Source organism: Bubalus bubalis, chromosome 15 (genome assembly GCF_019923935.1).
Source record: "Bubalus bubalis isolate 160015118507 breed Murrah chromosome 15, NDDB_SH_1, whole genome shotgun sequence".
Classification (NCBI taxonomy): domain Eukaryota; kingdom Metazoa; phylum Chordata; class Mammalia; order Artiodactyla; family Bovidae; genus Bubalus; species Bubalus bubalis.
This window is the reverse complement of record NC_059171.1, coordinates 73,955,471-73,978,545: the sequence shown is the minus strand read 5'-3', so window position 1 is coordinate 73,978,545 and position 23,075 is coordinate 73,955,471. Positions and strand designations below refer to the sequence as shown.

Below are 23,075 nucleotides of genomic sequence, written 5' to 3'. Positions count from 1 at the left end.
TGAGCAACTCGAGCTCCACCCTTGCTACCACCCCCGTGGCTCTGGGGCTCTGTCCCTTGCTTCCCTGGGAGGCTGGAGGTACTTGGCAGCCACTTTCTCCTCTCCAGACACTTCCTGGCTGTCTTCCTCCTTGGAGACAATCTATTCAGGTCACTAGCTCCCTGTCCAGCAATCATTCAGCCTGCAGGTCACCAGGGCCACTTTCCCAGGCCGGGGCCACAAGTTAGATGGCTTTGTGGTATCAGTCTGGAACTCAGCTTCCTCATCTGTGAAATGGGGCTAAAAGCACCCACACTCCCTACAGAACAGGTGCTCTTCCCTCTGATAAGCCAGTGCTCTGGACTTGTAGAAAGAATGTGTGTGCTAAGTCCTTCAGTCATGTCTGACTCTTTATCACCTTATGGAGTACAGCCAGCCAGGCTCCTCTGTCCATGGGATTCTCCAGGCAAGAATACCGGAGTGGGTTGCCAGGCCCTCCCCCAGGGGATCTTCCTGCTCAGGGATGGAACCCGTGTCTCTTATGTCTCCTGCATTGGCAGGCGGGTTCTTTACCACTACTGCTACCTGGGAAGCCCTGTAGAAAGAATACGAGGTACATACCTGTCCACCTGCTCAGGTGAACCTGGCTGGGTTTTATTTAAGTAAAGCCTTGTTGGTTTTCCCACTATATCCCTTTGCCTTTTGCTTAGGAATGGGTCAGCTATGCCTTGTCTGCCCTGTACCGTGAAAATAACCTGACTCAGCCTACTCCAGCCCACTCTCCCTGGTACAAGCCTACACCTGTTCCTTGCAGCTCACAAGGGGAATGCCTACACCATATTCCTCCAGGCCCACTGCAGAGCACCTTCCTCTTGCACATGATCCTGGTGGTGGTCAAAGGCACATGTTGCTTGAATGCTTGGGTGGGGGGCAAATTTCAGTCCCTATCCAGAAAGAGCAAGGCACAACGCCTGAAGAATCAGGGCTCTGCTGAGCTGTGCTTTGAGAAGCTCCCAGCAAAGGAGTGAACCTAAAACTCCTTCAGGTTTTTCCGAAAGCATTGTGAGGGGTGAAAATAAAGCAGTAAACACTCGTTCCTAATGGCAATAACACTAGGCCAAACAGGATAATTTGCCACTAGGTCCAGCAATGGTGGGGGGCTGGCTGAGATTTCATTGAACACAAGGAATGCAAAGTCATGTGACATTTCTTCTCTAATCTATCTGGGAAGTAAATTGCATGCTTGCCACCCCCCAAAAATCCTTTTGCATTTGTTGAACCTGGTCCCAGGTGGTGGTGGTTGGAGGTAGCGGTCAGCAAGGAGCCCCCAGGGGGCCCTGCAACACCTGCTCTAACTTCTCCACCAACTAAGACAATCCTAAGGATCACCCAGGATGCCAGCAAGCATCCTGCCAGTTGTTTGAAGCCTCAGAGGCAAGAAGAGCACATTAAAGTCTAGGAAATGTCAAAGAACCATCCTACCTCCTAAACCTGGATGATGAATGGCCATGTTACTGAACTGAGGTTTGGCTGCTCCTGGCTCAAGAATCCAATACTGACAGATAAGTGTTGGGTAAAAAGAAAAGATAGCTTGACTGAGAAGCTGGCAATCCTGGGGAGAAGGTGGACGCATGTCCCCTCAAAATCAACTCCCCACTTTCCATGTTTTGCTCAGAGATTATACAAGGAAAAGAAGGAAAGGGTTACATGCCAAGGAGAGGGTTGTGGGGTGTGTGATCAGTGGACATTCTTCTGATTGGTTGGTGGTGAGGTAACCGAGAGTCAGCATCATCAACCTTCCAGTTCTGACCTGTCTGGGGTCTACGTGCTTGTGGTCACTTAATGTGTGCTTAGTCGCTCTTTGCAATCCCATGGACTGTAGCCCTCCAGGCTCCTTTGTCCATGGGGATTCTCCAGGCAAGAATACTGGAGTGGTTGCCAAGTCTTCCTCCAGGGAATCTTCCTGACCCAGGAATGCATTGCCTGTGGATTCTTTACCAGCTGAGCTACCAAGGAAACCTTAGTATAATTAACTTATTCCACCTCATGGGAGTTTTAATATCTGTAAAACAGCTCAAAGAATATGGCTCAGAGTAGTATCTATGGCCCTTGAGGAGGAACTAAAGGTTCTTGACTTTGTTTAATGGGTACACTGTTATTTGGTCTTGTTTGATCGCTTTCCTTTGCTTTTGCGTTTTCTCACTTCTCTGATTAAATTTAGTCTTTAGTTTAACTAAATTTAACTAAATTTAGTTTAACTAAATTAACTTTAGTTAAAGTTTTTCTACAGTCAAAAGGCAGGTGGTCGACATGGGTGGCGGGGGGTGGGTGTCTGTCCTGGGAAGGCCCATAGGGTCCAGCTCTGTTATAATAGTTTTAAGCCAACCGTCTGTACATAAGTGCAAATTATCTTCCTTCTTTCCTTTCCTTCCTCTTTTCTTCCATTCAATGAGCAAATATTATTTAAGATTTTCCTGTCCTGTGCAAGACGGTCTAGTCCCAACTCAGAGAAGTTGCTGCCCCTTTTTGTAGGAAGCTCTGTCCTCAGAGGTACAAGCAAAACCCAGAGGATAAAGGAGCCAGAATGGGCAGAGCAGGCAGGCAGGTTAGGCTGGAAAGTGCAGCTGGAGGTGGTGGTGGAGACAGTCAAGCCAGGAACGTGGGTGGAGCATGAAGGGCCAGCGATTTCAGAATGAGTGATTGCCAAACATACATCGGGCTCCTCAAAGCTTCCATGACCTCTCAGAGAAAATGAGGGAAGTTTCCCAGGGCTCTGTCCTCTTCAGACTAGGAGTTCTCTAATTAAGTGACCTCAAACTAACTGACAGCCTTCGACTTAACATGGAAACAGCCCACCTGGGAACAAAGTCAACATGGAGTAAACTGATCTGGAAGATACTAAGAGCTGGAGAGGCAGAGATCTGATAACATCAGGCCCTGGATCCAGCCATTCCTGAAGCTAACCCTCTGGATATTACTGCTATGTGAGCCCGTAAGTATGCCCCACCCCTTTATTGCTTAAGCCATTTGAAATTATGTTTATGCTACATATACACTAAAGATTTCTCACTAATAACAAGAAAGGGAAACACACAAAGCTCTGGGGGCAGGAGGTGGTGAGGGCATGCTTATCCATGCCTAGTCTAACGGGTGCCAGTTTCAAACATCCCTTTTCCAGGAGGGCTTTTCTAGAACCTCAAGAGTAGGTGAGATTTTGGGTCACATAGTCTTCTAAGACCCCGGGTCCTTAACAACACTTCTAACAACTCTGATTATATAGTCATGCCTTTTTTATCCATTTATTGCTAGCATCTCACATAGTGCCTGATGGATTTCAAATGCTCAATAACTATGTACTGGATTCTTTAAAAAGATGAATCTGGTTGGAGAGGAGCATGAAAGGTTTACTGGAAGAGTTGACGTTTACCGTAGCCTTGCCGGAGGGTGACCTGGTCAGGATGGACTCTGCGGGGAGGCGGGGGGCCCTGCAGTGACAACCCCCTTCTGGATCCTATTGGTGTGTGGCAACAAGGTCTATTTTTTCCCCTTGTCACATGATGATTTTGGTCAGCTGGGTACTCTGCTCTGAGTTCCCTCCTTCTGGGTTCTGTTGGATGGACCCTCCACCATCTGGAATGATCGTGTGGCCAGAGTTGAGAGTGATGGGTATAGGAGATGAATCACCGGCCGGCTATTAAAGTCCCCATCCGGAAGTGACACATATCTCTTCGCCTCCCGTTTATTGACAGGGCAAGTCATACCCACGTGCCTGATTTCAGGGGCAGGACATGGAAAAGCTGACTTGGGGGTGAACGACCTGGTGATATCTCAGCTCTCAGTATCTCCCAGTGCTCAGTTCTGCTCCGCGCTAGCTTTGTTCTCAGGCAGGTCCTTTCAAGATTAAATCCATGTTTTCCCCAGATGAGTGACAACTCCAGAGAAGGGAACGTGGGAGGGCTTTCTAGAAGGAGAAGACAGCTTGGCCAAAGGCTCAGAGGTGCCGACGTGAGGGTCTGCTCGAGAGAAAGTAGTGAGTAACCCAGTGGTTGAAGGAGGGAGAAAAATGCCTGGACATGCTAGCGGACATCTCTGTTGCCACACTGGGGAGGGGTGGTGAACTTGGCAGGCAGTAAGAGCAATAAAAGGTTTAATTAGGCAGGACCTATGATTTAGGTTATTCAAGATATCAGCCAAGCAAGGGATGACGGAAGTGGGCTGGCTGGTGGAAAGCCTGGCGAGAACTCTCTCCAGAGCATCGGAGAACAGCTTCATCAGGGTGGGCCTGAGCAGGCCAGTAAGTAGGTCTCTCTGCAAATGCACGAATAATATTTGGTAAACACATATTAACGAAACCCTGGGTTGAATCCTGTCATCACTCCTTCTCCAAATTAATTTCTAGCCCAGAACCTCAGAATGTGATCTCATTTGGAAATACAGATGCAGATGATTACATTTGCAGATATAATCAGTGAGGTTCAGAGGGGTCATACTGGATTAGGGTGGGCCCTTCAGCCCATATGACTGGTGTCCCCATGAGCAGAGATACAGAGACAGAGAGAGATACAAGGAAAGAAGGCCCTGCGATGACAGAGACAGAGATCAGAGTGACGCAGCCACAGGCCAGGGAACACCAAGGCTTGCCTGCAAGCACCAGGAGCTGGGAGAGGAGGGGAAGGATTCCACCTTGGAGGCTTCAGAGGGAGGCGGACCCCACTGACTCCTTGATGGCAGACCTCCAGCCTCCAAAACTGAGATAAAATACATTTCTGTTATTTTAAGCCACTCTTTTGGTGGTAAGTTGTTATAGCACTCCTGACAAACCATTACAAACCAGGAGCAAAGAGAAACTGGTTATTATGGGCCAAAAGTTATATAGACCTCTTCATTTCTACTAAAAATGGAAGATTTACTGTGTACCCTGAACCAAAGGCGAACATCCAACCGCCTGTGAAATTGTTTTCCTTTCGCAGATTTTCCCCATTGCTCACAGCTGGACATTACACGTCAAGGATGCTCTCAGAGGACTGGGAAAAGGTTCAGAGGTCCACAGATATGATCCTTCTACTTGGGCTCCCGAAGCAAGCAGAAAGATCCCTTTCCCTCCCCATGAAGTCCAAGCAGGGCTGCAGAAAGAAGGGAGAGTTCAGGAAGAAGCACTTGCCTTTGCTCACTTATTCGACCACTGTTTACTGGCTTTCTGTATGAATCGGGTACTTTGAAAGATGCCAGGAGACATGGGATGAGATGATGATGGTCGTGATCATGATGGTTAACATTCTATCAAGGACTTTGTACATGCCAGGCACTGTTCTAGGATGTTTCACAGGTCCTTATGTGACTTCCCTGGTGGGTCAGATGGTAAAGCATCTGCCTACAATGCAGGAGACCTGAGTTCGATCCCTAGGTTGGGAAGATCCTCTGAAGAAGGAAATAGCAACCCACTCCAGTACTGTTGCCTTGAAAATCCCATGGATGGAGGAACCTGGTAGGCTACAGTCCATAGGGACATAAAGAGTTGAACACGACTGAGCAACTTCACTTTCTTTCTTTCTTTTCTTTACGTGTATTAACTGGTATTTCTTAAAACGACCCTAGAAGATAGCTCTGTTATTATGTACAACTTCCCGATGAGGAGGCCAAGGCAGCGAATTACAGAACATGCCAGGGCCACAAAAGCTGGTGAGATCAGAGATGAGATACAAATGATCTGCAGAGATGCAAGTCCTAGCTTCCCAGGAGGAGGGGTGGGGGGTGGGGGGGGGAGGTGGAGGGAGGAGGGGGGAGGGGAGGGGGGCGAGGAGGTGGTGTGTGGGTGCAAAGAAGACTATTGTTTTCCTTAAAGAGCTTTGTAGATTTATTAAGCCAGGACTGACTCCTGAGGAACTTGGTAAATTAAAAGCTTAAAGTTAAAGGAAGGGGAGATGAGGAAGTGGAGGATGTGGATGGGCATCTATTTAGAGAAGTTTGGGGAGGAAGAGGCTACACAGTAACTGGAGGGGAACTTGGGGTAAGAGACGATTATTAGGATGGGTCATTGATTGTTGTGAATGTGTACTTGTAGATTAGACTGATTCACAACAGAGGGAGATATGGAGGAGAGCCCAATACTAGAACGAAGGGATGCTAGCTTTTCAGGGACTCTTTTTCACATTAAAAAAACATGGAACCACATCAGGGGACTCACACACTGTGGCCAGAAGGTCCAGTGGCTCCTCTTACCCATCTTCTCCACTCTCATGATGAATGTCAAGACATGTGGGGCAACTGCCCGAGGGACCACAGCACCCATGTGGTGAAATCAAGCGTTCTTCTCAAGTACTCTCTCTCAGCCCCAAGTTCCCATGAATCCAAGACAGAGCCTGGGAATGGATGATGCCTCTGGTCCTTCTAGTGAGAACAGTCTATGAAAAAAAAAGTGCTGCTAACTAGAAATTTCCAGGGACATTAGTCCAGAAAATCCAATCTGATCTGGTGATGGATCTGCACCACGTGTGCATTCACTAAGCAAATCTAATTCTGTTGCTGACCAGCGAGAAAGAGAAATAATTTCAACGGTTCAATACAGTTGCACCCACGTTTGGCTCTGAGAGCTTCCGCTGTCTCAGCTGACCTGGGCTGGGGGACCAGCGGTGCAGGAAGCTCTCAGTGCCCTGGGGCCACTTCACAGGGGGAGCACCTTCTACCCCGGTGCCCATCCAGGGTTGCCCCTGAGTCCTTCCTTCCTACAAGTGGATGCAGGAAAATGGCTTCATCTGGGCACTCAACGCATTGCAGAAACAGAAAAGTATTGCAGCACTGAAGGAAAAACAGGCTGTGTTGGACCCATGAGACGGAGTCTGGGATCCAAACGACACCTCCTTCAGAACTTTTCCGAACTGCTTTGGACTCTGCAATGATCTCCTTTCACCCTGGTTGGAGAATGCCACAGAAAATGCTACCCACCCCCCCCACCCCATCCCCCACTCTGGTATAATTCTTCTTTTCTCCTCTCTTGGTCTCTGGTATCTTGTCTCCCTGATCTGCCCACTTGTTCTCTGCTCATTGTTTTCCGGAAGGCTTGGGTTCCTAAGCACAAGCCTCGTCTGCCATTGGACAGAGCCTGCTACAGGTCTGGACTGCCCTGAGTGCTCCACCCCCCAAGTCATCCTCAAAGGGGTGGAAGTGGCTTCTCCTGGCAAAGTGCCCTCTCCAGTCCACACGCCAGGGCTCCCATTTTTTATTGAGGAAGTAGTGGCCTACTCCACTTTTGAACTTGAGCCTCTCTATCTTTTGCCAGGTAATAAACAGAGCAGCTCAATAAATGTTGAGAATCGAAATAGGGGAGGTAAGGGGAAATGGATGTGTGTAAGTGGAGTAAAAGAAAGCTGGCCTAATTTTGTTCATTACCATGCCCCCAGTGTATACAACAGAGGCTGAGCAGGTGCTCAATCCAGTTACCCAAGAAATGAGCCCAGCTTAACCTTCTCTTTGGGTGAATGGGGAAACTGAATCTTGGCGCTCCTCAGCTTCTCAGTCCTTTTCCCCAGCAGCTGAACGCAGAACTTGGCTCAAAGCAGTGGCTCAATAAATATTTGTGGAATGACAGAATAGGTAAATACCAGGGCCCCTGGAGGCCAGTGGGCTGCACAGAGGAGAACCAGGGCCCTGTCTTGAGCAAAACCTGGGCTGGTGGAGGGAAGAGGTTTACCACCATCAGGCAGAGGGCTGGAGGAGGAGCGCAAACGCAAGCAAATACAAGTCTGGGCAAGGGGCCTGGGGACAACGGTAGGGTCTTCCTTCACCCATAAAATAATATTCTCCCGGTGCAGTGAGTCTCACCTGGGTTGCACATTAGAACCATCTGGGAAGCTCTTAAAAGACGCTTGGGCTGCACTCCCTGAGATTCTGATCAAACCGTCCTGGGATGGAGCCCTGGCCCGTACCTTCTTAAAAAAAAAGTTCCGCAGGGGATATTGATAAGCAGAGCGAGTTGGGAACACGGAGTCACAAACCAGACAGTAGACAAGGCGGCTAAGCGCGGAAAGGGTGCTCAGTACAAGTTCTGGGAACCGGGCGAGGAAGGAGCGAGAGCCTTCCTTTCCTGCCAGGGTTCTGGTTGGGGGCGGGGGGCGGGGGGGTGGGGTGGAGGACGCAGGGTGGGAAAGGGCAGGTGGGCTTCAAACTAGGGAACCGGGGTTGGGTGAGAGTGCCCAAGGATTGGTTGAGCAAGATGGACGCGATTAAACGAGAGTCTGGGTTTCAACGGAAAGCTGATGCAACAAGGAAGGGTCATGGGGCGAGAATCGCAGGGAGAAGGTCTCCAAGAAGCCAAGGAGGCAGCTTATTCGGGACTTGGGATCTAAGACCTGGAGTCGCTCCTAAGGGAAGTCCAGGCGTGGCGCAAGGGTACTCGGAAGAAGAAACTCTGAGATGGAGACGGGGGCCACTCGGTCACACAGAGACACACGGAAGTCCACACGCACACGCGCGAGCGCGCCCAAGCACACGCACCCGCGCCCAAATGGATCCCCAGTGCACACACGCCCGCTGCACACGCCCAGGCCCCGGCCTTCCGGACGAGGAAAGGGACAGCGCTGCGGAACGGCCGCCGGGATCCGGAGGGCCGCTCCCCGCCTCGCCTCCACGCGGGCTTGCGCAACAGGCGGTGGCTCGGGCTGGCGCCCCCCGCGCGCTGCCCCAGCAGGGCCAGGCTCGCCCAAGGGAGCGGGAGGAGCGCCCGGGAGGAGGGAGCGGCGAGGGGTGTGTCCCTGCGGCGAGGGGGCCCGGGGGCTGGGCGGAGCGAGGCTCGGGGGGCGGGGCCGCGGCGCCTATAAAATCGCCTTCCTCCCGGGCATAAACAAACCTCGCCTGGCTCCCAGCTCCGGCTGTGGAGCTCACTCCTCTCTTCGCCGCTCTCCTCGCTCCCTCTGGGCGCCTCCAGCCTAGCTCCGGGTCCTTTTCGCTTTTCTCCCTCGTCCTTAGGTAAGCCCGACGCCCTCTTCCCGCCAGGAGGGGTGGGATCGGTCGCCTATGGGTGCTCCTGCCTCTGCTGGACCGCCCTTTGTGGCCAGCCCTCCCCTACTCCCGGAGCTGCAAGTGCTCGGTCTCCCGGTGGCCCGTGGGTGAACGCCAGGAGGGGCTTTGGGGGTGCGAGCACTACTGGAGTGGGGGTGTTTGATTCGGCCTCAAGAGGGAAAAAAAGGTCCGGGTTCACCTTTCCCCTAGCTGAGGAAGTGGGATCCTGAGGATCGGGGTAGAGGGTGGAGAGCCCCCAACACCTTGATCGCTGATTCCCAAGGCCCTCCGGGCTCACACGGGCGCCCCGGGCCGGAGGGCGCGCTGGACGTGGGAGGAGGCGATACCAGGAGTGTGTGTGTGTTTGAGGGTGGAGGTGGGGTGTGTCCCTGGAGTGGGGTGTCTGGGGAAGGAAGGATTGAGTGCGCCTGTAGAAAGGAGATGGCTAGGAGTGAGCGGCGCTAGGGACGAGGCTCGAGAAGGGGACGCGGGTGTGTCTGTTTCCCAGACTCTGCCCCCAACCAGTGTGTGTCTGAGGGGCGGGGGCCCATTCAGCCTGGAAGTCGGGGTGGAGCACGCTTGTGTGTGTGCGCGCGCGCGCGTGTGTGTGTTAGGGAAGGGTCCTAGTGTTCCAGCGCGTGCGACACTCGCGGGAGCGAGGGTTGGCCAGCGTTGCTGGGCAGGGTCGCCCCCCGAGGTGGCCCGGGGTGGGCGCTGTGGCGGCGCGTAAGCGGTGGCCTGGACCAGAGGGGTCGTGTGGCATCTGGCCGCTCTGCGCTGGCTAGGGCTTCGAGTGGCGTCATTTTCGCCTCCGCCCACTCTCCCCAGCTTCCCTTCTCTCTCCTGCCCTCCGGGGGGAGGAGAACAGCTGGATTTGCTCGGCCCTTCCTGGGAGATCCGCCGCGGTCTCGGATTCAGCCGGGGTCAGGGCGTGTGCACCGTGGTGGGCTCCGGGGGAAACGCGCTGTCACCGCTTGGGTCGCATTAGTGGCTGAAGCTGGGATTTAGTGGCTATTTGCCTTGCTCCGCTCCACCTCCCCCACTCGCCCGCCTGTCGCCTCTGCTGTCAGACATCCCTCTAGGTCGGGGGCAGCACCGACTTGTGGCCTGTGTGGGGGAGGTGCCCGGCAGCTGGTAGGGGAGGCAAACCTGGTTGGGGAGGGCGCGATTGTCTTGTGCCCAGACCATCTCTTCTTCCCAAATGTCCTGGGCACTTGAGTTTGTTTGGTTCCTTTGAGTTACTGGGAAAGATGAAAGATTCAGAGAGAGTTCAGCCAGTGGCCAGGCAGGCTAAAGCCATCAGCCATACTTCACCTCCTAAAGAACAGAATATCTAAACACAGAGTGTGTTCTTGCCATGAAAAATGCAGTCCCAAGGCAGACCTTCCAGCCCAGCTTCCTCCTGGATAGAAATGCTGGAATCTTGACTGAGTTTCACAAAGGTGAACTGAAATAAGCAAGGTACAGAGAGTGCAAGCCCCCGCACCTGGCTTCAAGGGGTTCCCCAGCCAGGACAGAAATGCAGACAAGGGTGCAGACCCCAGCCCTCTGTGGTGGTAACTGTTGGGGTGACTCAGGGTGGGGGTCAGGGGAAGAGGGGACACAGGGATGGTCAGGAAGTGATAGGATACCTTTAAAGGGACAGTGCTCTGGAGTCAGGAGCGAAGCTGGATATCCCCAGACCCGGGACTTGGTAGCTCTGTGGCACTTTGTCTCTCATCATCGTCACTCCTCTCAGAGAAGGAAGGCCTCGCCTGCCTCGCTTTGGCACCTGGCACCTGGCCCAGGGCCAGGCCCTTGGGAGGAGATCAAATACAGACACTGAATCAACTGAATGGCCCCATTCCTCTGTGATCCCATAGGCAGTTAAATTTTTAGTGATAGCATGTGACTGCGCTTTCCAAGGAGACCTTGGAGAATCTTTTGGGGTCTCTTTTCCTGAGAAGCAAATCCAGGCTTGCTATCTGTTGGTTTAGTAATTTGGAGAAATTAAAAATTCACACAAGTTCCTGGTCCAACTTCTGCCCAGTTTACAGATGGAAACTGAGACCGAAAGGCAGGGAATGACTTGCCGAGGAGGAGCCACGCCTGGAAGTCAGCGTGAGTTTCTGGGCTGTGATGGAAGGTGGTGAACCGGGAATCTCAGTCTTGAGAGATGTATTTTCTGCTGTCAGAAAATGAGTTGGATCCTCACTGAGTTTCTGGCGGGGAAACTTTCCAGACAGAATGTGGGTGATTGATGAGTCAGTTGATTTTCAGTCTGAATCAGGAGTTCTTGAGACAGGAGCAGAATCAGCGTAGTGAGAAAGGGCTGCAGCCCTGCTGAGTGGTGGTGGCCCAGATTTGGGCTGCCCAGGTTGGACCCCAGATGTGAACAAAGCCCTCCCCGCCCTGCCCCCCAGACACACACGTCCCCTGCCGTCAGTGCACTGAAATCTCCTGGCATGAGCGGCCTCAGCACAGATGGGGAAGAAAGATCTCATTGTGTTTTTCTGATGGCCTGAAGCTGCAGTTCTTCCTTGGGATCCAGAGAATCCTATCCAAAGCGTGACTCAAAAGGCCCTGTGCTTCAGAAGGGAAGCCAGGATGATGACTCAGCATCTAAGATTCTAGCAGGGAGGGGCCCTGACTCAGGCAGAGGGGGCTGGGAAGGGACAGGACCTTTCTCTCTCTCCGAATCAGCAGCTATATCCCACAGCCCCTCTCATCCTCACGAGAGCTCTCCCTATGCTGTCTTGGCTCCATTGAATGGATGGGAAAACCAAGGCCAGGAATGTTTAAGGGACTTGCTTGGGGGCTCTGTGACTGGAAGTGGGAGGGGCAGGCTGAGAACCCAGAGCATCAGACCTGAAAGCCTTTGTTCTTTTTTCATGATGGCATGTTGGGGTGACTGCAAAAAGGCTTGAGTGAGAAGAGCAGAGAGGCCAGCCAGAGCTCTGGCCTCAGTTTCCCCCCCTGAAAAATGAGAGTAACAGATACTGTTTCACCGGGACGTGTAAATATTAATTGAGTTAATCTACGGCAAGAGTTGAGGACAGTACTTGCCCGTGAGGCCACGATGAGGGAACTTGCGGTCAATCATTTCCACAAATGGCATTCTCAAGGCATTGCCCGGGGAAGGCCTGCAAATGCTGGATTCATGTTTTGCTTCTTGAAGTTTTTACAGAAAGCTAGGCTTATGCAGATTGCATAAAATATAATGGAACTTTGTCTGAAATGCAGATTTCCAGGCCTGGTAGGTCTGGGATGGGCGAGGGATCTGCATTGTTTCAGCGCTTTCTGGGCTGGATTGGGCTAGATTGTACTGCCAGAGAGGAGGATATTTGCTCCAGAATGATGGCTGGGGGAGAGCAAAAGAAAGAGGGGGGCCACATTCCTCATATCTCCAGGGTCTGGAGTAAATAGCTTTTATTTGGTTAAAGTGCCTTGTGATTTCAAGGCATCTCCTTGTTCCTTTGAGACAGGAGACATCCTTGCTATTTCTCAGATCAGAAGACTGAGGCTTGAGCAGGTCCCTTGCTTGTCCAGAATCAAGTGATGGGGCTCCGTTCCCGGTGGGCCACCATGGACCATTCGCTGCAGCATTATCCTTTGAGGCTGCCCAGGCCCTCCTCTATCCATCTTTGGAACCTGGACTTGGTTTCTTGGCTTCATTTCAGGAAGCCCTTCCTGACTCCCTGATCTCAGTCTGGGCCCAGCCCTGCCCTTTCTTTCTCTTTAAGTTTGGAGACAGACACAGGCAGGTTGGCCGTCTCTGCTGTGGAGCTGGCAGAGGTCAATTCCCTGGACACTCTCTTGACCCCTGCTTGGCCAGTCCAGGCTTGTTGGAGCAGGGTGTGCGGGAGGAGTAGGGGGCCCTGATCGTGAGTGTGCGGACCCCAGTGCTCCAGGGCAGACGCCCTGTGAGAAGAGACCTGGCAACCCTGGCACCCTGACTTGGCGCTGCCGAATAGACTCGATTACAGAGTGTGGATCCACACACAGGTCTCTCTTCCACCCAGTCCTGATCTTTATACCGTATATTTACCGAAGACCTGCCCACCTGGGCTCCGTCTCCAGGCATTTCCAGTCCAGCAGAGGCATTCCTCCAACTGAGGGGGTAGGAAGTGGGACTCCTTAGCAGTCTGGGGGATTCATCTTTTGTTTTATAAATTTTTTTTTTTCTCCTTAAACCTGTGGAAAGCTCTGTACATATAAACGATATGCCCATGTACTGCTCTGCTTAAAGAGGTGGATGGGGACCTTTTTTAAGGAAGAACAGGGCTCCATTCTCTTCTCCCATCTTTACCCCCAACTCCACCTATTGGCTTTGAGAAGGTTCTGGGCAGCCCTCTCTGAATGTGAGTGTGAGAGTCATTCCGAAGAGGTAGGTAATTCTGAGGACTCTTAGCTGGGAACCCTCCCCCTCCTCCGCTCTTCTTGTTAATCATTGAACTTGCCTGCTTTCTCCAGTAAGCCCTCCCTGACTTCCCCCTCCAGGCAGGCCGACTGGGTTGGGTGCCCTTCTTGGATCATTCTAGGTTGTGTCTGCCTAATTACCCTTTTCCGGTAGACCCGAGAGTGCACTTAGTAGGCAATCAGTTAATATTGGTTCAAGTAGTAGTAGCATAGTCGCCTCAGTCGTGTCCGACTCTTTGTGACCCCATAGACGGCAGCCCACCAGGCTCCCCTGTCCCTCGGATTCTCCAGGCAAGAATACTGGAGTGGGTGGCCACTCCCTTCTCCAGGGAATCTTCCCGACCCAGAGATCGAACTCAGGTCTCCTGCATTGCAGGCAGATTCTATATTGTCTGAGCCACCAGGGAAGCAATGTAGGTCCAAAGGATACCTCCATTTACTAAGGAAATAACCGCGGGCCCTCTTGTGTAGGAAAGATCGGAAGGTCATCCAGAGGGTAGGAGCAGCAAGACCAATTCGGGGAAAGATTCTTTCAGTGTGGCAGTTGTCCCATCTCGGGGACAAAGGGTTGTGTAGGAGGAATCTGCCTCCACGTCCCGTGCTAACGCTGGCTCCATCTGTGTGCCTTCCACACATTATCTCACAGACCTTCCAGTGCTGCTCGTGTTTGTCTTGCAGATTCACAGAAAAAGCCTCTCACCCACCCAGCATCCTCCTTTAGACTTCCGTTATCGTGCGCGTCCCCGCAGACGGTCTGGTCTTCTCTCTGCCAGACAGGTGGCTGGGCTGCCAGGCCTCCACGGAGAACCGACAGGAAGGTCCTGGGTCGTGCTATGGAGAAGCGGGTGGGGTGAGGACCACGTGCAGGCCCCTCCCTCTTCCTGCTATTGTGTCCCAGACTTTCTTGCTAGTTCTGTGCTCTGGCCCAAGACAGAGAAGTTGCCTTTGGTCTCCAGCCTGGTACCCAGGGAATGGATGCAGCTGGGGGGGTGCCTTCTCTTTAGTGATTTCTTTTTTAGTCTTTCAATATCAGACAGTCTGTAGGATGCTGCTGAGGTTCAGCCTCCAAGCAGAAGCACCCAGGGCCTCCTGAAGGAATTCTGATTGTCTGATCGTCTTTTTTCATTTTATAGACTTTTGAAAGCCCTGTTTTCTACCTCCCTTCCCCTCAACTGGGGAACTTTCTAGAAGGTCCAGTGAGTCCTGCCATTACTGTTTACTAGGTTGATTACATAAGAAAAACATTGAGAGGCCATCAACTTCTTCACCCTGCTCGAAGGCTTGGGTTTCAGAAGGTCCAGAAAACATCATGAGAACCCATGGACTGCCTGGTAGCTTGATTTCAGAATCTCTTTGGCAAAGAAAGGACCAAAGGACATGTCCGTAGCAAGGTGCGGGGAGGCAAGGCGTACCCCAAGGCTACCTTTCTGGAGGTTAATGCAGACAGGGCACTGTTCTCTCAAACCTTCTGGAGTTGACTGTACTCGGAGAGGATGTTATGGCGAACATCAGCAGTGTCCATTGATCCCCTGCCCGCCTTTTAAATTCTGTTCTATAAAGAGCCCAGTGTGCTGGAAAAAACACTGCTTTCACGTGGCTTGGAAACCAGGCGTGTTCTGGAGGGGACAAAATCTGGGCCAGTGGCTGACAGTAACAATCGATGCAAGCTTATCAACATTCGTTCCTGGTTCCCCTCTCTCTCTGCTTCACTGGAGGACTCTGGGGGGCTGTGGTCTGCTTGTCCCTGCCCTGCCCACCTGCACTCACTCCAAAGGATGGAGTCTAGGCCTTTAGGAAGTCACACAGGCCTTGGCATTTGAGCCTCAGATTACCCACTCATAAGCTGAGGTGATCCAATCCACATTCTCCCAGGGACCTCCTCCAGGAACAAATAGAATAATGCAATGAACCTTTTTTCTGAAGTATTGAATATGGCGGATCCCTTCTGCATGTTGTGAAGGGAGAATGTCTAAGATGTGGACTTTGCCCGCAGCCTGGGCCTCTGGTGGTGACTCAAGGGGGCTGTGTATGGTGGCGAGAGAAACACGTGACTCCGCCAGCTGATCCACACGGGAGAAGTCTCCTGGGAACATGGGGCCCGTCCTTAGAACCTCCTGCCTGGGGCTGGGCACTCAGTATGTGTGTCTGTTTAGAGCAAGCTGGGTTCATGGTCAATGGTCCCCTTGAACGTTTTTTTAAAACTGTGCCATCTTGATGCTTGGTGACTTGAGGTCCGTTTCTTAATCTCTCTGTACCTCCGTTTCCCCGTCGAATGGTGACATGATGGGGTCCACCTTCTAGGGCTACTGGAAAGCTCAAAGGGGAGATGGAGTCTGGAGCCTAGGAGGCACCTGAAGTTCTTGTCGCTGTCAGCGTCTGTGTCTGTGGAGGGTGGGTGAGGCTGGGGGCTCCCCGAGCATACTCTGGGTGTTTCTGTGCTTGACGCCCCCCGCCCCCGCCTCGGAGGGGCTTTAGGGGCCCAGCAGAATTTGCCAAAGAGGAAGGGCAAATGCCCCCTCCAGGTGGCTTGTTGGAGGAATGCCAGAGCTGGTGGAGGACTCCAGTCTTAGGGACTAGGAGGAGGTCCCGGCTGGGAGAAGAGGGTCCTCCAGGTTCCCAGGGCAGATGACCTGAGCAGAGCCACGCTGCAAGAGGCTCTCATAGCACCCCAGGGGGCACCTCCCTTTTGTCTGCATGCAGCACCTTCCTGCCTGGGCTCCCATCCGTCCTGAGTTTTGGGGACTATGTGATGTGCATAGAGGGCTTCTCAGGTGGCTGAGCAGTAAAGAATCCGCCTGCCAACGCAGGAGACACAGGTTCGATCCCTGGGTCAGGAAGATCCTCTGGGGAAGGAAATGGCAACCTGCTCTGGTATTCTTGCCTGGAGAATTCCATGGACAGAGGAGCCTGGCAGGCCACAAACAGCTGGACACAACTTAGCGACTAAACAAGAACAATGGTGTCTGTAGAACACTTGCCACATATTTTGTAGATGGGAAGCCGAGGCCCAGGGAAGGGGTTAATGGCTTGGGAACAGTCATGTGGCAGGAGGGGTAGGGTTCCCACGCGCCAGCTCCTAAACAGTGTTCCCGCTGCTCCATCAGGGCTTGTGAGAATCCCAGGCGCTGTCTGTCCCCTTGCTCTCAGGGTGACCGGCTAACAGCTCTCATGTGGCCTCATGGCCTGAAATGCCTTCGCTCACTGCCTTCCCAGTCCCCGAGGTCACCTTCTTCGCTCCTCCGAGCAAATCTGTCTTGGCTTTGCTGGAACCCATGGAGTTCAGCTCATTGCTGACTGGCTCCTGGGTCCATTGAACTGGAAAGGTATTTGCCTGCACCGCCCCCCACCCCCCCACCTGCCCCTGCCCCTTGGGCCTTTGTTACTCATTGACCCGAGTGGTGGCGCATTGGGTCTGATTGCTGGAAACCCATGTGACACCCGCTGAACCTTTTTTCTGTGTCCCCTCCTTGCTGGGCCACTCGGGGACTAAGAATGTTTAAAATACAGACCGTGTCCCCACAGATGGCCCTGGGTCTCTGAGGCAACCAGGGAAGTGCACTGATTAATGAAGCAGCTGTTTGCCCGATTCTGTGTGCCATGGTTGCATTGAAGGACCCCCACTACTCGCCGGGAGCAGGAGTTGTTATGCCCATTTTACAGATGAGCAGACTGAGGTGCAGAGGTTAGATCGCAGAGCCAATCAATGGTAATGTTCAGGTATGACCCTCAGATCTCCCCCCACCTCCCCACTAACTCCTGGCTGCCTTTCACTTCTGCAATATTGATTTTCTCAGAATTCCTTCTGGGCAGGCAGGTGGGAAAGGAAGAAGTGGTATAAACTAGTCTGGCAGCTGGCGTTGTGACCGGGAGCCCTGCTGTGTGCACTGAGTGGGGTTTTGGCAGGAGACCTGTCCCGACCTCATTTCCTGTGTGGAGTGGCTTCCCTCTGTGCTGAGACAGAGCCCACCCTACAGGATGGCGTAGGGGGCTGGAGTCAGACACCCAGGCTCCCACCACCCTGCCCGGTGTGGCGTGGCCCGCTGCAGGACTGCCACCTGCAACCTGGGCCCTCTGCAGCCCTACGTCCTGCGCTGGGACTTTGCAGGAGGCGGTGGAGAAGGGCAGGCTTGGCATCTGGCGCTTGGCCTCAAACCCAGGGAGAGAGCTTGTTGAGCCCAGTGGGGCTGCAGGTTGGCTGCAGGGGGTGACCCCAGGTGTGGGCACCCTTTCAGTGGAGCCTGAAGGGGACAGGGGGGGCACCAGCCCTGGCACCCAAACCAGGTCACCTCCTGTCTACGCCTGACTTGTCACATAGTTGGGTCTCATCACAGAGCTGTGATAAGTCCTTTCTCGATCCACTCAGTGTCTGGCACATACAACTGCTGTGCAGGAAAACCACCTCCGAGTAAACCTTCCTACTGCACATGCTTCCTGGAACTCAGAAGGGCCCTGAGGGCTGGTCTTGCCTCGTGGGGGCAGACGATAGGGAGGGGGAACACGAGGTGTCCCTGGCTTCATCTAAAACATGTCAGCTTTCTTCTCAAAAACAGTTTTATATATTGAACTTCCTTATAAGGTTTCCTTTAGACCCACAGCTTCTGAGACAAAAGTTTGCAAAGTTTATTGATGGATGCAACAGAGACAGGGTTAAGGGCTGGCCTCAAGGGGCCTAAGTCTGCCAAGATGGATTGAGAGCATCCTAGCTCAGAGAGGGGGCTGGGGGGTGTGGGGGGCCCGGGGCTCAAGGTGCACCTTCTACAGCCCGTTTGTGTGGTCTTGGGAATCGCAGGCAGTAACCTGGCTGGAGGTCCTGGCTGAGCTCACTTGTCGGGATGTGTCCAGTTACAGTTATAAGCTACAGGCTGCCCCGGGCCTGCGGGAACCGCACCTCCTACCCACCCCCTCCCCCCAGGGACAAGGAAAACCTGGAGTGTTCTCTGCTTTATCTGGTCTCCCTGCAGACTTGAGAGCCCTGGGGTTCTCACTCGCTGCTTGGTCTGGGCCCAGGGCGTTTCAGCCGCTTCACTCCTGGGGCCAGATAATTCTGCTGTGGGGGTGCCCTGTGCCGCCATGGGGTGGTCAGCAGCCGCCCTGGTCTGCATCAGCTGGATGCTAGTAACATCTCCCAGTCGTGCCGATCAAGAATGTCTCCGGACCTCGCCAGATGGGGGGACAGAAGCACCCTCGTCTGGACAAACACTGTGATAGTCCTCTGTGAGCTCCTCTCTGAGTCTCCCCAGGGCCCTGAGCACATGAAGGGTGGGGCTCCCTGAGGCCTCCTCCAGCTTCCAAAAAGGAGCAGTTCTCAAATACTGATGTTTAAGGGGGATTCACCAGTTTTCAAGCCACTGTCTCCTGGGGTCTGGGAAGCTGAGTTCTAGGAGGAAAAGAAGGTGTGGGGTAAAGGGATTTCTCCGGGAGCATGTTTGGAAAGCCAGGAAAGCTGGACCTGAACTCTTTCTGGTTCTGAGGGAGGGTGAGAGGGCAGGTGAAGGCTGATCCTCCAGTGGGATCACACTGGAGTCAAGCTAGCCAAGGTGACCTGACCACGCTGGGCTGAGCTGCAGCCTGAAATACATGTGGACCTGTTTTCAAGGCATTTCACTCCTGTGGTTTACTAAACTACATAAGAGTGAATGTAGACAGAAACATGGGCCTCCCAGGTGGCGCAGTGGAAAAGAATCTGCCTGCCACTGCAGGAGATGCACGAGATGTAGGTTCAATCTCTGGGTTGGGAAGATCCCCCTGGAGGAGGAAGGGGCAACCCGCTCCTGTATTCTTGCCTGGAGAATTCCAGGGACAGGGGAACCTGGCAGGTGACAGTCCATGGGATTGCAGGAGTCGGACACGACTGAGTGATCAGTTGCTGTGAAGCTGCATAAAAGCTGTGCATCTGTCTGTTCATTCTGTCTGTTGTGATGCTAGGGGCTACACGGAGGGAAGGGAATGAGCCAGGTAGGCTACCTACCTGTCCTGGGGAGCTGGCAGGTGGGGACGGAGGCCCAGGGATAGCCAGAGACCCTGACTTCACCCCTGGGTTCTGAAGGAGCCCCTGTGACAAGCTCTTAGCATTGCCAGAGCCGTGAGCTTCTGGAATGCTCCCCGGCCTGTGTAGGCGAGGTGTCCCACAGCCAGGGTCTCGGGACCGTGAACACGCTGAGTTAGCAAGGCCGGCAGACCTTGGCTTTTCATGCCTCCTGCCTCCGAGCTGGCAGCCGCCCAGGAATCCTCGCAAATATAAAACCGACTTTGTTTTCAGAATGTTCTGGAGCCTAGACTCCAGAAGCTGCATAAAGACATTCTTGTGGGGCTGGTTATCTACGGGGGCCCCAGACCAGAGCGTCCCAGGGGATCTGCCCACAGAGCACCACGTGCTGGCGTGGGGGGAGCGTGTGGGGCGGCCCCGCTCTGTCGCCCGCTGACCCCTGAGAGGTGTTTTACAAGGAGGGTTCCTCTGGGTTCAGGGAGCTGGGTCCTCAGAGGAGCTGAAATTGAGAAGTTCAGAGACCTGTGCTCTCTGTCTGGCTGTTACATCTGTGGAGCCATGAAGAGTTTGGGGCGAGGTCCCCACTCCGGAAACTAGCATGTTTTCACCCAATTCCTGATTCAGAATGTCTGGGTCTGTGACCTGGTGGGGGTCCCTGGTCTCCCGTCACTTACTCCTTCACTCCCATCTCTTCAGCTCTGCCCGCAGCACCTACCCCTCCTTCTGAGTTCATTGCACCTCATCCCAGTCCTGGGCGGGGGGAGCTTCAGACTCTCAGCTTGACTCTTCACCCCTAAGAAGAAATACTGATGCCTCCAGGTCCCTGATTGAGCGCCCCAGGAGGGAGTGTGCTCAGGACCTGTCACCCCCCAAGCCTCAGTCCCCAGGGAGGTCAGTTGCGGTGGCATTTCCAGCTGGAACTCCACTCCGTCTTGCCCTTGTGGTTCTCCTGCAGCTGGCCCGGCATCAGATCCCGGGGGGCCTCTTCTGGCCCACCCCGATCTCTGCCCCCACCCCGGCCCCCCACCCCTGCTTTCCTGCCCCCGCTCTGGCTCATCAAGTGCTTTGTGCCTTAAAGATCTTTTTTCTTTCAAAGTCTTCTCAAATGCTCGGTCCTCTCATCTTGGCTTGAGATGACCCGCTCCCCCCACCCCACCCTAGCAGGGAGCAGAGTACCCTGTCCAGAGATGAACATGGGGCTGTCTCTGTGGCTGTCCCTCTGTTGGGGATATCCCACTGGTGTGGGGATGAAGGAGGAGGGAGCCAGTGCCATGCCTCGCCGTGGCCGGTCTCCGGGACCTTCTGTCCCCTTTTGCTTGTCAAGCTGGGGCTGTCTGACTTCAGGATGTGGCAGCGACGTGGGTCTCCTTCTAAAGTGCAGAGAGAAACATCTGTCCTTGGTGTGGTGGGTGGGCCTGGCCTGGGTGTCAGGGCCTGGTTTTGAGTGCCATGGTGGTTTAGTGGCTAAGTTGTGTCTACCTCTCGCGACCCCATGGACTGTAGTCTTGTCAGACTCCTCTATCCGTGGGATTCTCAGGCAAGAATATTGGAGTGGGTTGCCATTTCCTCCTCCAGGGGATCTTCCTGACCCAGGGATTGAACTTGAGTCTTCCACATTGCAGGCAGAGTCTTTACTGACTGAGCTGTCCAAAAGCCTCAGTTTCCTGTCCCAGGAAACAGACTTCCCTCCATCCCCAGGGGCAAGACTGGGTCGGGGTGGTGGGCGGGAGGTAGAAACTGCTGGTCTGGGGAGTGAAGGCTTCCTCCCTGGCCTCAGTTTTGCTTCTGTCTGGAAACACCTAGCACCCGGAATTGCTGACCCCATGGCCTCTGTCTCTGTGCAGGTGCGTGACATCAAGGACATGTCTCGGGAGCTGCAGGACGTGGACCTCGCCGAGGTGAAGCCTTTGGTGGAGAAAGGGGAGGTGAGTGGAGAAGACCTGGACACACCCCCTCCCATCCCCACTCGTATATGGACATATGTGTGTGCACAGTAGGAACACGCATCCATGCACACATGTGTGCATACACATGCACACATATGCACATGTCCACTGCTTCTTGGTTTCCACAGGTCACCTTGTCCAGTTGCAAAAGGCCAGGAGGTTCTAGTTCAGGCCCCAGCTTGGCTGGCAAGGGCTAAGTTGCCTCACCCACCTCTGGCCTTTCTGTCCTCACCAATCTCATTTGTAATGAGAGGGCACTGGACCAGAGTTCCTCCAAGCACCTCCACCTTTAACATCCTGTGGTTCTAAACCTGCCCCTGAAGCCCGTTGTCCAGCGGCTCTGCCCCAGCTTAGTGGCTAAGGGACCAGACTGCCTGGGTTCAGGTCCTGCCTGCGACACTCTGCTTCTCCGTGACCACTGGCAAATCCTTCAACCTCTTCATGCTCCAGGTCCCCAACTTTAAACACCAGTGACCCTAGGACTAGTGTCATGGGGCCAGGGTGAGGATGGAGGGGGCTAACTCACATGGCGCAGTTTGAAGGGGGCCAGCTATGCTTGTGTTCTCGTGTTGCTGCGATTACCACCCTCTTTTTTTGGCCAAACCTTTCAAGTCAACAAGACCTCCTTGTTGGAAGCAGACTCCCCTGCCGTATAGCCTAGCCTGGCATGATCCGTCCTGGACTGGCTGTGGATGGGTGTGAGAAACCTTTTTGTTTTCATGGTTGACACTGTATTTTTAAACCACGTTCACATCCCAGTTCTCATTGAGGTTTGTGACTGCCTGTGCTGAGACACCTTTTGTAAAATGTAAAGCTTGGGTTCAAAAGTGGGGTTACTTTGAGGTCAACTAAATGCTTTCCAAAGTAATAATTAACATACACCAGCCCCGCCCTGCATGTGGGTTTCTGGACTAATCATACTTCATAGGTTATTTCCTGCTAAATTAAAGGATAAGGCTGTGGCTGATTAGACACTAGGTTCTGTGATTGTTCCCATTTTACAGAAGAGGAAGCTGAGTTTCCTGGAGGTTAATTTGTCCTCTGTCGGTCACATGGTTACAAAGTGTGGGGCGTGGAGCCAAACTCAGGCCAGCTACCACTGGTAAATGGACTTATTCATTTAATTCCTTTATGACTCTGCACGTGGCTGCTCTGTCTTAGGTCCATTATTTCATGGACTTTTCTCTTTTTAGCTTTTTATTTTGTATTAGGGTATAGCTGATTAACAATGTTGTGATAGTTTCAGGCCAACAGCGAAGAAACTCAGTCACACATTTCCATGTATCCATTCTCCCCCAAACTCCCCTCCAATCCAGGCGGCTACGTAACATTGAGCAGAGTTCCATGTATTATACAGGCTTTGTTGGTTATCCATTTTAAATATAGTAGTGTGTGTATGTCATGGACTTTTCTTAATGAAGGTGAGACTCATCTTTCTATTTTCAATTATATAGATAATGGAAACTCATTTTGATGGGAAGAGAATTTCCCAAGGTCGATTGTATAGGATTTAGAAGCCAGACCAAGGGAAGCTGCAGAATCCTCGATATCATTCCCACGGGAGGGGTCTGCAGACGTCTTCTGTAAAGGATGAATTGGAGGGTGTCTTAGGCTTTGAAGACCCATGGTCTCTGTTGTAACTACTCAGTTTTACAGTTACAGCCTGGAAGCTGCCCTAGGCAGTATGGAAGCCAGTGGGCTTACTTTGTTCTAATAAAACTTTATTTACAAAAAGAAGGTGGAGGAAGGTAGAGGCCCATAGTTGGCCAACT

The 23,075-nt window shown here is 53.0% G+C and overlaps 1 protein-coding gene across 2 annotated transcripts in view; it reads left to right on the top strand.

Annotated features, from left to right (window-relative positions):
- The first annotated feature begins 8,785 nt into the window (after positions 1 to 8,785).
- NDRG1 (N-myc downstream regulated 1) overlaps positions 8,786 to 23,075 on the top strand; it is a 56,550-nt gene continuing 42,260 nt past the window's right edge. Inside the window, exons 1-3 of one of the 2 annotated variants that reach the window (XM_025265563.3) lie at positions 8,816 to 8,940; positions 11,003 to 11,073; positions 21,202 to 21,282. In XM_025265563.3, coding sequence (XP_025121348.2) covers positions 21,220 to 21,282 — 63 coding nt within the window. In that variant the 5' untranslated portion in view covers positions 8,816 to 8,940; positions 11,003 to 11,073; positions 21,202 to 21,219. Of the gene's footprint in view, positions 8,941 to 11,002; positions 11,074 to 21,201; positions 21,283 to 23,075 lie in introns of both variants that reach the window. The other variant, XM_006079337.4, reaches the window with a different exon arrangement.